General features: G+C 27.1%; 1 protein-coding gene and 1 long non-coding RNA gene across 2 annotated transcripts; both read right to left on the minus strand.

Moving 5' to 3' along the window:
• Positions 1–4,826: 4,826 nt before the first annotated feature.
• LOC137001032 (uncharacterized) lies at positions 4,827–7,983 on the minus strand. The gene is made up of 5 exons (XM_067358933.1): positions 7,395–7,983; positions 6,636–6,844; positions 6,367–6,532; positions 6,174–6,267; positions 4,827–5,935 (listed from the first exon to the last, which is right to left on the minus strand). The coding sequence occupies exons 1-5, from the start codon at positions 7,981–7,983 to the stop codon at positions 5,839–5,841; spliced, it is 1,155 nt and encodes a 384-aa protein (XP_067215034.1). The 3' UTR covers positions 4,827–5,838.
• Positions 7,984–13,112: 5,129 nt separating this feature from the next.
• On the minus strand, positions 13,113–16,547 carry LOC137001033 (uncharacterized). The gene is made up of 3 exons (XR_010891183.1): positions 15,272–16,547; positions 14,386–14,961; positions 13,113–14,296 (listed from the first exon to the last, which is right to left on the minus strand). It is a non-coding gene; the product is annotated as an uncharacterized lncRNA (long non-coding RNA).
• Positions 16,548–19,210: the final 2,663 nt, after the last annotated feature.

Below are 19,210 nucleotides of genomic sequence, written 5' to 3' on the forward strand. Positions count from 1 at the left end.
TAAATAACTCATTACTAGAATATGCTCTGAAGAAGGAGAGACTTTTATTAGAAATAAACAAATCATTGGAAAAAAAAACCATGATTGACTTAATCGCTGTTGGACTTCCTAATTATATATCTGACAGAATTAATAGAAACAAACTAGAAGAAACTGAAGATCTGTTCAATGAGATAAGGGGTCTAGAACACCTAATAAAAACAAAAACATTAGATAAGAAAGAAAAAGCATATTATGAGAAGAAGGAAAGAAAAGTTGAAGAGAAGAAACCTTGCAAGATATGTGAAAAAGAAAGAAAAGGTGAACGTTACCATCCCGAATCAAGTTGCTGGTTTAGAAACAAGGATAATGAGAAGAAAACAATAAATCAAGTAAAAACTGTAAACAATTCACAGCTGGAACTAGAACTAAATAAAGAAAATCCAAAAAACTAGACATAGCACCACTAATAAAAATCAAATTAATAGTAAATGACAATTTGGATATCTATGGAATATATGACTCAGGAGCAAATGTGTCATTAATTAATTCAAGATTACTAAAAATGAAGAAAGAAGAAACAGATAATCTACAAATGGCTAACTTGAGGACGATTAGTGGTGTGAAGAAAACAAATGGTATAGTAAAACTGAAGATAAAAATCTATAATATTGAAGAAACTATGAACATCTTTGTTGTAGATAATGAAAATTTTAACTATGATTTTTTGGTTGGTTTGGACTGCATCAAGAAATTCAAATTAATTCAAAATGAAGATCTAAGGATCACACAAAATTACAATCCAAAGGAGAATAAAAATTGCCTCACTATTGGAACTTTAAAAGAAAGAAATGATGTCAAAATTCCTAACTTATTAGGGGACAGACAGATAGAAGAAAAACCTCCTTATTCTGAAGTAATGAAGGAAGAATCAAACAGATGAACAAATATGAAGTGAATTTTAATGAGCATATAAATGCTAGTGAATTTAAAATATTAATAAACCACTTAGATTTGGATAAACAATCAGAAATTGATAATCTGATTGAAAAATATAAACGAGTATTTGCAACAGATAAATATGACATCGGCACTGTAAAAGACTATGAAGCACACATTGACTTGATGGTAGATAAATACTGCAACAAACGTCCATATAGATGCACAAATGAAGATAGAAGAGAGATAGAAAAACAAATAGCAAAACTACTTAAGAAAAATTTGATTGAAGAATCATACAGCCCATTCGCTGCTCCAGTTACTCTAGCATATAAAAAAGAAGATAATAAAAAGTCAAGATTATGCATAGACTTCAGAGAATTGAACAAAATCGTTGTCCCTCAATCACAACCTTTCCCACTGATCGAGGATATAATGGTAAAAACAGTTAAGTGCAGATATTTTTCTACTTTGGACATAAATTCAGCATTCTGGTCAATTCCTTTGAAGATACAAGACAGACAAAAAACAGCATTTGTAACTCAAGAGGGGCATTTCCAATGGACTTGCCTCCCCTTTGGATTAAAGACGGCTCCAGCAATTTTTCAAAGGGTATTAAGCAACATCATAAGAAAATACAAACTGTCAGACTTTGCAGTCAACTATATAGATGACATCCTAATTTTTTCAAAAACTTTTGATGAATATATACTGCACTTATCAAAGCTACTAGAGGCAATACTAACCGAAGGATTCAGACTAAAATTCTCTAAATGCACTTTTGCGGAAAACTCAGTAAAATACTTAGGGCACATAATGGAGAACAATTCTGTCAGACCACTGAAAGATCACTTAATTGCAGTAAAAAAATTTCCAGTTCCACAAACAAAAAAAAATATTCGCCAATTCCTTGGTAAAATTAATTACCATCATAAGTTTGTTCCACGCATTGCAATTATTTTAGATCCACTACACAATTTATTGAGGAAAGACGTGAAATTTATCTGGTCGGAAGAATGTCAAGAATCGTTTGAAAAAATAAAGTCGTTACTATGCTCGGAACCCATTTTAAAAATTTTTGATCCAGATTTACCAATTAAAATACATACAGATGCAAGCATCAAAGGAGTTGGAGCTGTTCTGAAACAAGAAGATGAAAATGGAGATAGTAAGCCAGTAGCATTCTTTTCAAAAAAAAACTGAATGAAGCACAAAAAAAAAAAAAGGCGATATATCTGGAATGCTTGGCAATAAAAGAAGCGGTAAAATACTGGCAACATTTGCTAATTGGAAAAGAATTCACAGTATATACGGACCATAAACCGTTAGAAAATATGAACGTAAAGACCAGGACAGATGAAGAACTAGGAGACTTGACATACTACTTATCTCAATATAATTTTAAAGTGAAATATAATCCTGGAAAATCTAACCAAGAAGCAGATTGCTTAAGTAGAAATCCAGTTCTGGAACCTGAGGAAAACGCAGATGATGTTCTAAAAGTAGTAAATTTAATTAACTTAGAAGACATAAAAAATGACCAAAGAACAAATACAGATCTACAGAACAATAAGAATAAATTTAAATTGAAAAAAGACATCTACTATAAAAAATCAAAAAGAAGAGATAAAATCTTGTTATCGGAAGATCTTAGTAAAACATTAATAAAAGATATCCACAATATTTACTGCCATTTAGGAAGAACACAGATGTTAAACAAAATAACACCATTCTATGCAGCAAAAAACATTGTTGCTAACATAAAAAAAATTTGTGACAACTGTAATATCTGTATAAAGAACAAATCAAGAAAAAAATCTAAATATGGGTTAATGTCACACTTAGGACCAGCGACATACCCATTTGAAATCATATCCATTGATACCATTGGCGGTTTCGGAGGTTCCCGATCAACAAAAAAATATTTGCATCTTCTGGTGGACCATTTTACAAGATATGCTTATATTTTGACATCAAAAAGCCAAACTGCCAATGACTTTATAAAATTAACAAAGAATGTGACTCAAGGCTACGACATAGACATGATATTAACAGATCAATATCCTGGCATAAATTCAAAGGACTTTAAAGAATATCTGAGAGGAAAAGATATAAAAATGGTTTTTACTGCTGTTGATGCGCCCTTCTCAAACGGTCTTAACGAAAGACTGAACCAAACATTAATTAATAAGATAAGATGTAAAATAAATGAAAGTGATAAAAAAATAGCATGGGCAACTATCGCACAAAAATGTGTGGAAAAATACAACGAAACAGAACATACAATCACCAAATTCGCTCCGAAATACCTATTGGAAGGTGAAAATGTAAATATCTTACCAAACGAATTAAAATCAAGATGCACAGATGCGGATCTAACAAGAGACAGAAAACTAGCTTTGGAAAATACAATAAAATCTCACAATTATAATAAGGAAAGATTCGACCTACGGAGAAAAGAATGCAGATTGGAGGCGGGAGACCAAGTCTACGTAGAAAATGGAAATCGGCTAAACCGAAGAAAACTGGACGAATTAAGAATCGGACCGTATACAATAATCAAAAAGATCTCCAATTCAATCTATAAAATCGACACCGGACACAAGAAGACAGAGTCTAACCTTTTCCATATTACTAAACTAATTCCAGCATTGGATAATAATCACTAAACAACTACGTTCGACCACTTACACTTGTTTTCTCTTGGGATGGGAGATGTAAAGAAAAGCACGACACCTCATATACTCGCGCCGTTACTTGTCTTTAATTTGAATCGGCCGCGTTATTGACAAAGCTTATTGACGGGGATCGCTACGGAGCAGACGACAGAGAATGATAAGCGAGAATTGGAGCAGATGATCGAACAGTTAAAGTATAGAAAGTGAAGTGCAATAATTTGTTAATCAGCTCCTATAAATAGAATATCATACCTGGATTAGAGGCTTTAAATGGTGTTTCTCTTATTTTTACAGGTATGATAAAATAATGTAAATACTTTTGTAAACAGGATAATTAAACGAACTCTTATTTTTACAGAGAAACTATTGAGTCTTTAATCGGAAGATACTCCTACTTTATAAATTAAATAAACAAGATTATTATATTAATTTTTATTAATTAATATTATATACAATTTTATTTACAATTAATATAATATATATTTACAATTAATGTAAATTTGTTTTATTTAATAATTTGTATAAAAAGCAACATTTATCAATTTGAGAAATTTTTCAGCTTGGGATAAACATACACGAGCTATTTTAGCACTATGTCGACTTCTTCCTCCAACAGCTAGAGGAAAAAATAAAGCTGCAAGAGAAAAATCCACTGCGGTTTTAGAAAAAATTATTTTATTTAAAAAGGTATATAGAAAATAATAATTATTTATATATTTTTATATATTTTATAATTTTAGTTATGTCAGAAAAGTCATTACATATTGGTATAATGCTACATTTTTTTGTTTTGTTCTAGAACGGCCTTTAGAATCAAGGGAATCAGAGTCAAGAGAAAAAATTCAACCACGTGTAGTCGCCGTAGGTTCAACCAAAGCAGCTGTGGCTCAATACTTTCTAAACGTAGACAACAAGTTCATTCTACTTCATGCGCAAAATTTCGTGAAGGCTTTTGACATTTTCTTTAAAAGTCATTTCGTTTTTCATACAGAATACGATTCGAATCTGGTAAGTTTCTACAGATTTATAGAAACATATTTTTATAAAATAAACAATGGTCCCGTAACTCCACGTGTAAGAGAAGTATATACACTTCTACGAAACCAAATGGATACATGAATTAATTTTATTTCTATATTTTAACTGTATTATTATTGAATTGTACACTTATAAGGTACTCTGAATAAGTTATACTGATTAAAATTGAACTTTTTGGTTTTATTAATTGAGACATTCATTTTTAAGATGCCTTATATGTGTACAAATTGTACTTATGTTGGAAATTTAATTAAGAAATTATGTCGACATTTAAGAATAATTCATTCTTTCTATGAAGGTTCACAATTAAATTTAAAATGTTGTTTTTTAAATTGTCCTTTTATATTTAAAACTTATTCGGGATTTAGAAAGCATTTAGCTAAGTGTAAACTAAATGTTGAAAAAGTTTGTACTGTAGATGATTCAAATAATTTGACAGAAATTCCACCTAATTATACCCAATCAGCAAACAATGTTTTTTAAAATGTTTGTAAAAATTTTTGGAAAACATTATTTAAAACATTCTAAAAAACGTTAAAATAATGTGTTAAGTCCTCTTTTATTCATTAAAAAATGTTTATTTTAACATTTGGAAAAATGTTTCTTAATATTTAAAAAATATTTATTTTAATATTTAAACAAATGTTTTTAAATGTTTATTTATAATTGTAAAAAATATTTATTTTATATTTTAAATTGCTTTAGATGAATAATTAATAAACATATTTTAAAGATATTCTTTTAATGTGCAAATGCTATACAACTTTGTTATACATATTTTGTTATACATTTGAATTTATAACTCTGATATAATATATAAAAATATAAATGTACATATATAATGCATATATATGTATAATATATTTCTTATGTTTTATGTATCAAAAATTTAATAATTGCTTAATATTTATTCTAAAACTAAAAATATATTTTATTAATTTTAAATCCTAAACTAATAATCTATATATTTTCTTTAATTAATATAACAATCACAATAACTATATTAATCCTTTACTGCCATCTCATTAATAATATATTCAAATGCTTTTTTTAATATAATATCATTTTTGTATATTTATATTATTACACGGAAAAAAAAAGATTAGTTACTATATAGCAAAATATTAGCTAATATAGGGACAGCTAAGATTTTAGCTGTCCCTATATTAATTAATCTTTTTTCCGTGTAATTATTATTACTTTTTTATTCGCTATCTTCATTACTCTCTTCGTTTACAAAACTCTCATTTTCAGAACTCTCGTCGTTGTTTGAATGAGTTTCATTGTCTTTCTTCATATATCTGTTAATGTTACAAATATATTAATATTAATAAACAATAACAAATATAATGGCATGCATATATGAATCAAAGATTTATAAGTACTCACACACACATACAAAAGTAATCAGATTGCAACATTTCAATATTGTGCAATCTGATCATTTCTAAGTACTTATAAATCTTTGATTGATATATATGTCATAATCAAATTCATTACAAAAATGTTATATAATGTAAAATATGTGATAATATTTACTTTTTTATACGAAAGCTGGCCTGAGCCAGCCATGGTCCCGCTTTCCTACCAAACATGGTTTCATTTATTATAGGAAATTCTTTAGCCACTGCTTCTGTAAAAAGAAATATAAATAACATTAAAACACACAAATAAAACCTATAAATTACAAAAAAATCTCAACAGATTTAATTGTGAAATAATATGATTTTACCGATCATTATTTTGCTAATTCGGCGTTTTGCTAATTTCAATTTAGTTCCTCGTTGACCTTTCCAATTAAACAGACTTGCCAACGTATCATGTAGAATCATTCGAAGCACGGAGTTTACTTGTTTTTGAATCGATTCTCCCTTAATTTGTAAATGTAAAGCTTCGACCTACAAATGGTATAAAATTTTAATTGTGTATAAAATTGAAATTGTATAAAATTAAAATTGTATAAAATTGAAATAAAGTTTGAGAAAAAATCAAATATCTTACCATTTTCAAATGAAAAGTTTCGTCTTTTTTAAGTCTCCGCTCGATTTTCTTTAGATCATCTAAATTTGTTAATGGAAATTCGTCCAAATCTTGTACTGTAATAGGAGCGGGATTGTTAGTTTCAGGTTTGTTTATCGTCTGTGTTTCCAGAAAACTTTCAACATTTTTGTCCGTCTTACGTAAGATTAATTTACATGATGATATTTCAGCTGAAAATAATACAAAATAATAATTATAAGAAAAGAAGTGATATTAAATTAATATTGGATTCAAAAGTTATTGATTTTGTGACACTTCAATAATTGGTATGAAATATTGGATTGTAAGCTAATTTAATATTTGATATGAAATATTGACATATTAAAATATTTGATTTATTTTTAATAATTATTTTACTATTATATTTATTTTATTATAGTATTAATAATTTTAGAAGAAAATTATTTTTAAAATCGTATTAATAATTTTAAAATAGGATAGGATTGATATATATAAAACAATATTTTATTAACATTTACTAAATTTGAATAATCAATAACAAGCTGCCAAAAATTAAAGTTGATTTATGTAATGATTTTATTGCCTACAATTTGCACTCAATCCGTTTGCTAATTGAATTATAAAATAAACAAATTTTAGTTGTGATCTGCACTAAGAGTTGCATATTTTAATTAAAAATATATCTTGACTTACTATAGAATATATACTATGCAATAATAAAACCTTACATTGATATATAGACAAAGATAGTCAACATACCATTGAAATGACAAATTGCATCTGCAAGAGATTCTAATGTAACTGTTCCTTCTAAGGTGTAAGCACAATTATGATTTATTTTAGAACGTATCTTACATCCGCTTATTTGATCCACAAATTTGCATATTTCTTCTGAAACAATTGTTGCAGATGTTGATTTATGCATTTCTGTCACAAAGGATCTTTCTTTTAAGAGTTTTAATCCCTTACGTTCCATGTAACTTTTGTTCTCCGGTACTGTATGAGGAATGTTTATCTCATCTGAGACAACACTCGGCAGTTGTTCATTATTATCCAAAGATGATGAGGCTTTGTCTCTGCATAACTGTTTCACTTTTTTATTCATTTTGTCAGACAATGGTTGACTTTCTCGCGTCGGTTTCTTTAATTTTGGAAGTGGTGGTAACATCAGTTGCATATTTCGTTTCTTTTCAAAATTATTTTCTTTGTTTCTTTCCTCGTTGTTTTCTTCCAAATCATCAAAATATTTAATATTCGCTCTTTTTAATCGTTTTCCCTTTCCTTTTTCCTCCATATCTGAATATAACGTGGCATTAGGATTTTTTGCAATTTTTACGAGCATTTTCATTCCTCGATTATAATTTTCTGTAAAAATTATAAACAAAAGTTATGACAAAAATGCGTAAAATGGTAGACAAATCATGAACGAAACAATTATCTCGTCATAAAATTTACCAATGTTTTCTTCTATCTTTTTGATGGAAAAACAATTCCACTTGAAATTAGGTTTTGCGCACTGTTTTACCAATTTATGTATTGTTGCTTGATGTTCATTCATAGGATACCAACTCAATGTCCCACTCGATGTAATCCATGAAGACGGAATAAGATCGTTGAAACCCTCAATATCTTCTTCTTCGTCACTTTCAAAATAAACAACAGACCACTGTGCTATATCATCCTCGGTATGCGTTTTTGCAATAAATACTGATTTTTCATTACTACCATTATCGTATACATCATGTAATGAACTCTCGTCCTCTTTCAGCAGAATTGTATCTGCCGAATTTATTAAATAACTCATTGCAATCGTAACTGCTCTGAAAATACAAAAGAAATATATATATATATATATGTATGTATAGAATAAATGTAAAATATATATATATTTTTTTTTATACATAATATGTATAGAATACATGAATGTATAGAATATATACATGTTCAGAACATTATGTGTCTAATAAGCTTATGTAAAATATTTTACATGTATATAGAATATATGTAAAATATTTTATTACATAAGCTTTTTGGATACATAATGTTCTGAATAATATTTTGTAATACTATATATAATAATATATAATAATATATATATATATATATATACATATATATATACATATATTATAGACAAATTAATACACACACATACATATATGTGTATAAATATTAATATTTTATATATATAAATGTACATATATATATGAATAATTTTTACCTGATATGTTTCTTGTTACATATGTTAACGATTATATATGCATATATATTTATACACAAAATACCAGAAAAAAGAGAAAAGAATAGAGTGAAATAGAAAAGTAAGATATAGCATTTGAAAATGTATTATATATTGCTCAATTAAGCAATTAAAGCGTGTCACAGTGTAAAATGGAAGATACGACATAGCTATTTTTGTACGGCAATTGTACATATTTTATACTAATTTCTGACAATGGCCACTTTTTGAGATTAGACAGTTTATTAACTTTAAATACTCCTACGCGGGAACTCTCGGAAGGTATAGTATAGAAATTACGTTTGTTAATAAATTCTCTACCGATAACAATTGGAATCTGCAAACGTTCACAAAAAGCTATGTTTTCAATTTGAATAATAGTTCCGGTAGCAGTACCACAGCAGTTATTTGGACTTTTATTAAATATTTTAAATTTTTCAAGAGCAACACCACGGTACTGACGTGTACAATCTGGTAATATTGGACCAACATTATGGGGATATAAAAACTTTGGAAATTTATTATCTAGATCTGTGAAATAATTAAACTCAAACGACATTATTTCCTCAATTCGTCATCCGATTTGTTCAAGTGGCTTATTACGTCCTCTAACTTTTTTCTTAATATTTTGCATATAATTTTCAAAGGGAAATGCAGATACCGTATGTAAGGTAAAATCATCTAATTTGTCGACAAAATAATCTGCATCATCAGTTATGTGAATATTGTTATGAAAATTGTGGGCAATAAAGTTTTGATTATATAATATTATAGTCGACTGAACAAAGTGTTTTAAAAGTGCTTTGGCAAATTGACGAAGTTCTTGTTCTTTGCAAAGATTTGAGTTTAATAAAATTCTCATTGCAAAATTAAATTCTAAGAAATGAATATATTTCTTTTCACTCAGAACACTTTTTAGAATAATTGGTCCTATATACAGAATAAATAATCGAAATTCTGTTGCTTTCCACCGCAAAACAATGTCTAGTTCTCTAGGTTTCCTTGCAAATTCTACAGGAATGCAGTGTTGAAATCGAACAAGAAGAGTTGACATCAATTCGATTTGAGCAGCCGAAAGTCTATGAGGAATTGCTCCCTTGTACCACATATTTACTATCATCGAACGCATTACTCCAAGGCATTGCAAGTGTAAATAATCAAGAACAAAATGATGCACAAAATCTAAACCCACAATATTAGTAAGAGGAGTATTTTTACGACAAAACTTTGGATCTTTCCATTGTAAAAAATCTTCACAAGTGCGAGCAGGACTTTCTAAATCAAGAAAGATTCGCCGGTTGTCCGACGTAACACCGCGAACAGTGCATCTAGTGCAGGAATAAAAACCTGTATGCGATACTGTTCCCATGATTAAACTTTTTGCTGGAGCATCGCAAACAAAATAAATACCATTTAACTGTACAGTGCGACTCCCAAAAGAAAGGCCATTCTCATGAAGTGTATTAATTTCTGTAATAAAATCTTGTAAATAATCTTCTAAATTTAAAGGTTTATCTTTACCGTGATATATTCCTATAGAAAACACTTTGTTACGTAACTGTGGAATGGATACTACAGTGCATAATATAGGATATACTTGATCAGGTGAACTTTTGAACAGAGGTAATCCATCGATATTTATTAATAATTTAAAAGAATCTACAGTTTTTAAATACTTAGGAGCAATTTTTAATAATTGTTTTTGTAATCCAATGTGGATATAATAGCCAGGCTCAACAACTTTTTTAATTAACTTTACTTTTGTTTTTAACAATGTTTGTGCACTGACAGGTAATTGAGCTTCATCATTAGCAAAACATTCGTGATTTTCTTTCAAACCTTTAAGTAAGTCTGAAATAGCTTCGTGTGTTATATTATGTTTCAAAGCCCAACTGCGAAGAAATTTAAGCACTTTCCAGTTCCCAGAAACCGAATTTTTGCTAGATTGAGAACTGCTTGAGTTAGATGGTGAATGCGGCGAGAAATCATTAGGATCGATATTCTCATGTAAAATATTATCTCCAGAATCATTAGCCTCGTATTCAAAACTAGAGTATTCAGAATATTCAAAGTTATCAGAAAATTCATAATAATGACCAAGTTCGGAATGACGAGAAAGTTCAGAATGATGAGAAAGTTCAGAATGATGAGAAGGTTCTGATTCATTTTGAAGATGATGAAGAAAATCTGGTATTTCGCAGTTATTGTTTCTAACGTAAGTATATGATTGTTGAATATCCGATTGATCGAATTTATTTGAAGAATCGGTTGAACTAAGTTTTTCTTCATGTTCAGCGTTTAATCTCCGTATTTTGGCTTTCCCTGCTTAAAAAATCCAATAGAAATAGATAAAAAAAAAGTCTATATAATTGAATCGTGTTTTTGGTTCGTAAATATCAGATTCCTTATCTGATGTATTTGATAAGATTTGTATAATTTTCTATCCTATTTTGCATGTAATTTATTTATCGTTTTAAATCACTATTTATCGGATTTTCAAATAAACATTGATTAAAAACGATAAATAGATTATATGTAAAATAATATAAAAAATAATAGAAAACTTATCAAACATTTCAGATAAGAAATCTGATATTTACGAACCAAAAACACGATAGGATACTATTAATTTTGATAAAAACACGGTCCGATAAATATTGATTAAAAACGATAAATAGATTATATGTAAAATAATATAGAAAAAATAATAGAAAACTTATCAAATATATCAGATAGGAAATCTGATATTTACGAACCAAAACACGATAGGATACCATTAATTTCGATAAAAATACGGCCCGATAAACATTGATAAAAAAAGATTAGATTATATGCAAAATATAATATAGAAAATAATAGAAAACTTATCAAATATATCAGATAGGAAATCTGATATATTTGAATAAAATATGATCCTATAAACATTGATTAAAAACAATAAATAGATTATATGGAAAATAATATAAAAAATGATACAAAACTTGTTTAATATATTAGATAAAGAATCTGTAACATTTATGAATTAAAATTAAGATTAAAAATATAATTCGATTACTTTTTTCTCTTTATCTAATTATATTAGATTTTTTAAATAAACATATATAAATATACATATATACATATATATGCATATACTATATATATATACAACAAAATAAAGTTCAATTGCCAAAATAATTTTGGCAATTGAACTTTATAACTAAACTTTACAAGTGATAAATTCATAATTTTTTTATGTACTTTTATTTTTATAATTAACATATATTTTTATATATATTATATTTAAAATATATATTTTTTTACCATAAATAAACTTTGTATATATGATTAAATTCATATATGAGATGTTTGGTAAATCTTATGAAAATGAAATATACGCATATGAGATACAAACAACAAAGTAAAATACATGTAGAAAACAAATTAGTAAAATGGTCTTATTATGATAAAGTGATTGACTGATGCTTAATAAAAAAATGAAAAACAAAAAGAACAAAACAATTTTTCTATAACATTTTCTTTCATTTACCTTCCGTGGCGGTATACCAGTTATTACAAGAAAAGATAATCGAGCACTACAATGTAATAATTTTTATAAAAGCATCAATCAATTATTTTTATAAATTTTTTTGTTATTTTATTAAAGTTAATTTGTTAAGTTTTCAAATATAATTCTTTATGATAATTCTTTATTTTCATCCAGGCTATCAGAATTCTCGCTGACTGAATTATCATCCATAATAGCTACATCAGCTTCTTTTGTAACAGGCACTGCAATTTGAAAATTGTACATTCTTCTGACATTCAAGACATAAAATCGATAAGAATTAAATTGATTTAAATAATTTGTTTTGTGATATTTAATAAAAACAGTATGTACAAAAACATAATGAAATAGAGATACAAAATTTTTAAATTACTTTTGTAAGTTAAATAAAAATATCTTGACATTTTTGTTTGTCATATATTTACACAAATTAAATATATATTTAAAATATACCTTCTATAGTTGATTGTTCTTGTGTTTTTTCTAAATTTACAGTTTTAATTTTCCTCTCTCTGTTTAATTCATAAATTTTTTGGCTGAGATGCTTGCCAACCAGATTTATTTCCAAATCAATGGCCATCTCATCATATTTTTTTACTGTGTGTAACCAATAACGTACAATATCTATTTAAAAAAGTCAAATTGTTATATTATTAGATAAATAAAAATTTCATAATTGACTGTTTCAAGGAAGTAATATAAAAGAAACCTTTTAGTGCTAAAAATCGCTGTGGGTCTAACTTTGGTCTAGCTGCTAACGTATTTTTTCCTTTTATTCGATTTGAAACAGTTCCTGTGACACTACTTTCTTTTAATACTTGAGCGCCGAATATAGCAAGAGCCATATTTTTTGTGAATACACTTGGTAATTTACTAATGCATACTGCACTGTCATAAACTTGAGATGAAATCCAAATATTTTGACCTACGTGGATCTAAATAATTTGAGATAATACATTAATAATGTATAATATAAAACAAGATAAAATAATAATAATTGAAATAATAATAAAATAAAAGATAATAATCTTAACAAGTAAATATTTCGAAAATATGTGATTTTAGAAAAAAATGTTTCCGATAAAACTTACAGGGTATAAAGGAAAATAAAATGAATCTAATGAAATTTTTCCACAAATAAAAACATTTTGCAGATTTAGACAACTTACTTTTTTTAATTACAACTATTGTTATTGTCTTATATTAATATATTTCATAACATAACATTCTGCATAAAAAGTTAAATTTATTGTCTCCATTTTAAAGGAATCATCAAGAAAATGATCTAAGAAAAATGATCTTTAGAGTTATTTTAAATGAAATAAATGAAATAAATGACGGAGAAACTATAGACCATTTCTACTAACATAAATTAACTTTAATCTCGGTTCAACTCTTGCTATTCATCTTTTTCTAATTCTTAAAACTAGAAAAAGATGAGGAGTAAGTTGAACCGAGATTAAAATTAATCTACGTTAGTAGAAACGGCCCTAAGAGTGATTACATCAACGAGAAAAGTGTTTAAAATTGTTTTATATTCTAAACATTATTTCTTATAAAAAAACTTTTTAAGATTTTATGATCCTATTATTTAATTATAAAAGAAAGCTTTTTTTATTCTTAAATAATACTAATATAATTAATGGTAAATACTTTTCTAATAGTAAATACTTTGATTTCTTAGAACAGATATTTCCAATTATTGGTCTCAAACTTTAGGCCTGCTGTGTGTGTGTGTGTGTGTGTGTGTGTGTGATTTTATAAAAACAAATGAACTTACATTATTATCAGTTTCTCGTCTATGACCAATAGGGAAAAGTGTTTTATTATGTTGTCCTTCGTCTTTTTTCTTTGTTTGCTGTTCCATAATTATATCTATAAAATGTAATTACATTAGTAAATAAAAAGTGATCGAAAAGTTATGTGTATTACGTAATAACAGTATTTAAATATTATAGCTATACTTTTTAATTCTTTTATTTCTTCAATTACATCTTTCTGTAAAGCTAAATTGCTTTTGAAATAACTTTCTGCAAGATTCTCCTTTTTTTGTAAAGAAAATTTTAACTCTGCTATTTGTTTTTTTAAATATTCTATCTCTTTTTTAAATTTTTCTACTTTGTCATTCTGCAAATAAATATCATTCAAATTATAATCATGCAAAATACATATTTAACACATGAAATATAATAAATAAAAAATTTATTAAAATTATTTAGAGCATAAGATATAATTGTAAAAAAACATACAGTTGTAATATATGGCTTACGACTTGATGTATCCTTTAATTTCTTTGCAAACAACAATTCTTTTTCAATTTTATTAGTAGTACTTTCTTTTGTGCTAGTATTATTATTCTGAAAAAATATTTTAAAGCTTAAGCATAAATATGTATGAACTATTATATATTGTATAAATTTGTAATGTTACTTCTAATAATTTGCATCCTGTATCACTTTCTGACGCAGACATGTATAAATCCATTGGACGCAATCGTGGTCTAGTCTTTCCAATTTTTGCCTCTAATGCTTCTTCTGATTCTAAGAACAGCAAAAAATATACAACTAAATTAATACATTTTAAATAAACTTAATGCATAGGTTTTGTAATGAATAAAAACTGAAATATAATATAAAAATTTTTTTATAGTAGAAATGATTATAGTAATGATATATGAAGTATAATGATATTATTTATCTTAAATCTTAAAATTTCTCTCATATAAATTAATATATATTAATACATACACAAATGATTAGTATTAATACAATATTGAACTATATAGTAATAATATAACATTACACTGCATGTACTTTACATATTTTATTAAATAAAATAATTTATAATTACCTGCAACCAAAATAATTACGCCGTCATAATAGGCCTCATTCCACAAAATTTTATATTTTTTTTCAAAATTTATATTTTTAGCGTTGAATCCTTTGATCCGATCTACTGAAATAATTTCCTTCTCTCCAGTACAATATTTTACAAAGGCAAATTTCACATTAATTGCAGACATTATTACACACTTTACACGCTATAAGGCTATTTAACAGCCATATTAACAATACTTGAAACAAAAGAAATACTTAAGTCACACATTAGCTGCATTCAGCAGAACAAACCGCTTAGTAGCAATCGAACGTGATTGGCTCTTACTTTTATAACCAACAAATCAACAGTCGAGATTCAACGGAAAGTCTACAACTGTTGAGTCTGCTGAACGCAGTCATTCATATGTTCGTTAGGGCTATTGCACAATACATCGTAAATGCCTCGTCGCAAATCGCAAGTGCTGTCTTTACAGAAATAACTACAAATAGTACTTTTCGAATTAGTAGTTTATACTGTAGCAACAGGACATTTGCGACTTTACGATTTATTGTAGAATGGTTCTAAAGGCCAAAGTCCACGATGCTAGAAATCGGTCCGAGTTCTCGATCCGAGAAATATATAACCAATAAAATTGCCGGCTTTCCATAAGAACTGCAAGTTGATTGGCTATATGTTTCTTGAACCGAAAACTCGGACCGATTTCTAGCATCGTGAACTTTGGCCTTTAAGTTGGATCTACATTGGTCGTATCGTAAAATCGTAGCATTGAAATTGACCAATCAGAGTCGATTATTCTTCTGTAATTTGTCTGTGATTGGTCAATTTCAATGCTACGATTTTACGATACGATCAATGTAGATCCAGCTTTATGCTTACGGTTACGGAAATTCCTATGCGATAGCCTTAAGTCTTTAGGCACATTACATGCGCATAATAAAAACAGGTCCTGATCATAACCAATATTGTTTAGTAAGTTATAAGAATAATATATACTTTGACTTATAATTTATATAATATGAATGAAAGAGATCTTTCAAAACGTAGAAAAAGAACATATAAATGTTTTTTGGATCCCATGTATAAAAAATCACAAGTGGATCCTCGGACTGATAAACGATGGAGGAATATTCAAAATATGATAGATATAAATAACCTCAACGAATTAGGTATTATTTTATAATATTTTTTATAGGAAATATATGTTTGAATTTATTAGTATATATTTATATATCTATTTCTAAATTCTAAGAGATGAAACATCAACTTCTAGAAATCTTTTTAACAAAAATATCAATTCTGTATATAATGAAGATAATAATACATTTGTTCATACTGCATCTGATACTTCAAAAGACGGACATTTAGAAAAATTTGACCATTATGAAGCTAATGATAGCAACACATCTGAGACGGTTTCAGAAGATTGTTATGGCAAGTTTAATGAAAGAAATGATACAATTATGTTCAAAGCCTTACAATTTCTGATGTACTGATAATGATAACTGGTGTCTGTCTTCGATACAATTTATCAAATTCTGCGAAACAAGCGATACTTCAATTGATTAAAATATTAGCCGGACCAAAATTTGTTTCATGGAATGTTAGTAACTACAATATGTTAAAACAATATAGTCTACCAGATGATAAAGCTTTATACACATTTTATTGTTCTACATGTTACACGGAATTGATGGACCCTGTAACAAAAAATAATTTCCAAAATCAAACTCGACTTTGCGATAAATGTAATACTGAATATCAGCTTTCAATGCAGTCTCCAAATTATTTTGTACACATTGATATTTCATATCAAATTAAAATGTTATTACAAAATAAAGATATTCTATCAAAATTATTAACAAATTTAAAGTTAATTGATAATAATACAAATTCAGAAAGTTTTTCAATATATGACATTTATGATGGTGAACTATATAAAAAACTGCGTGACATTAAATCTTCTCAATTTAAAATATTAACACTTAACTTTAATACCGATGGTGCAGCATTATTTCATAGTTCAAAGACGTCTATTTGGCCAGTACAATTAATTATAAATGAATTTCCTGTGGAATTGCGATTCAAAAATATTATACTTGTCGCATTATGGATTTCACAATCAGAACCCAAACCTGCGTTTATGAATTTATATTTTTCAACACTCGTTAAATCGGCTAACAAACTTCTGAAATCTGGCATAACAATAATTAATAATCAAAATCAGTCTATTAAATTTAAATTTGTATTATTTTGCGCATCAGTGGATTCTGTTGCACGACCTATTATGCAAAATCGAATGCAATATAACGCATTTCAAGGATGTAGTTGGTGCTATGCATACAGTCGTTATGTGAAAGGTGCCATGCGTTATCCAATGTTCCAAGAAAATCCAGAATTGAGATCACATGAATCTCATAAGAACGATGTTTATGAAGTAACAAAATTACAGAAAATAGTTAGGGGTGTAAAGGGTGAATCTGTGAGTTAATGAAAATGCCGCTATTCGACAGTGTTTGGGGTTATCCTGTAGATTATATGCATGGAATTCTCTTAGGTGTTACTAAACAAATGTGGAACATTTGGATTATGCCTGGTCATAAATTTTCTTTAACAGCGCAGAAGCGTTTGATTATTAATAAGCGATTAAGAGCGATAAAACCACCTCACGAAATTCACAGAATTCCGCGAGATTTAATATCTAAAGCAAAATGGAAGGCTACAGAATGGCGATCTTGGTTGTTATTTTATAGTTATCCATGTCTGTGTGGAGTCCTTGAAAATACATTTTTGCAATCTTTCTTATTATTAGTGCAAAGTGTTTATATTCTTTTAAAAACTGACATAAGTGAAGAAAATCTATTGCAATGCGAATTAGATTTAGTAAGATTTGTAGGTGAATGTGAAATATTGTATGGAGAAGAAGTAATTACTTTTAATATGCATTCCTTACACAGTTGGAAAATTTGTGTTAAATTTAACATATATCGCATGTACCAAACGGTCCACACAAATTTTTGTGTTAATTTAACATAATACAGATATGTTAAACGGTGACACTACTATTATGTTAATATTTCAACACAAAATGAATGCAAACTTCATAGTAATTTGAAATAAATTTTATGTAAAATCAACATATTTGAAATGATAAAATTAACTGAGGAAAAATGTTATTTTTACATTTTATAAATGTAATAATTCAAACTTTTGATTAAAGTAATATGTAAAATTTACATACTTTTTGTGTTAAAATTTTATGATTTAACAAGAAAATAATGTTAATATAACATGTTATTTATGTTAAATAGTAACATAAAAAAATGTTATTTTAACATTTTAAAAATGTTTATTTTAACATTTTAAAAATGTTAAAAAATTTTGTTACAATTACATATAGGTTGTTCCAGGATCACATAAAAATTTTAATGACAGCTTCTGTGAAATATTTTAAAAGAAACATTATAATATAAAAATGTCGAGACTATATAGCACAGAAGTTTAACAATAGTCTCAAAATTTTTATATTAAAATTTTCTTTTTAAAATATTACGAAAAATCTGTCATTAAATTTTTTATCAGTGGTCCTAGAACAACCTATATGTAAGTGTAACAAAATTTTTATTTTATATAATTATGATCAGGTTTGTATAAATTACACACATATATATTAATCAATAAACTTATTTATTACTTCATAATATATTACACAATCTTACTTCATAATATTCATATATTATATAATATTATTTAATATTTCTTTAGTTCAAAAATAACATTTTGTTCATAAATTTTTATATATGACACCGTCAACATATTTATCACAAAATTATTTACAAAAAGTAGTCAGTTATAATAACTAAATCTTTTTCTACAGATTCATAAATTTCCCAATTTTTAGTATATGGTAAGTCTATTATTTTTAGTATAAATAAAACAGATGTATTTTTTACA

The sequence above is a fragment of the Linepithema humile genome, chromosome 7 (genome assembly GCF_040581485.1).
Source record: "Linepithema humile isolate Giens D197 chromosome 7, Lhum_UNIL_v1.0, whole genome shotgun sequence".
Lineage (NCBI taxonomy): Eukaryota > Metazoa > Arthropoda > Insecta > Hymenoptera > Formicidae > Linepithema > Linepithema humile.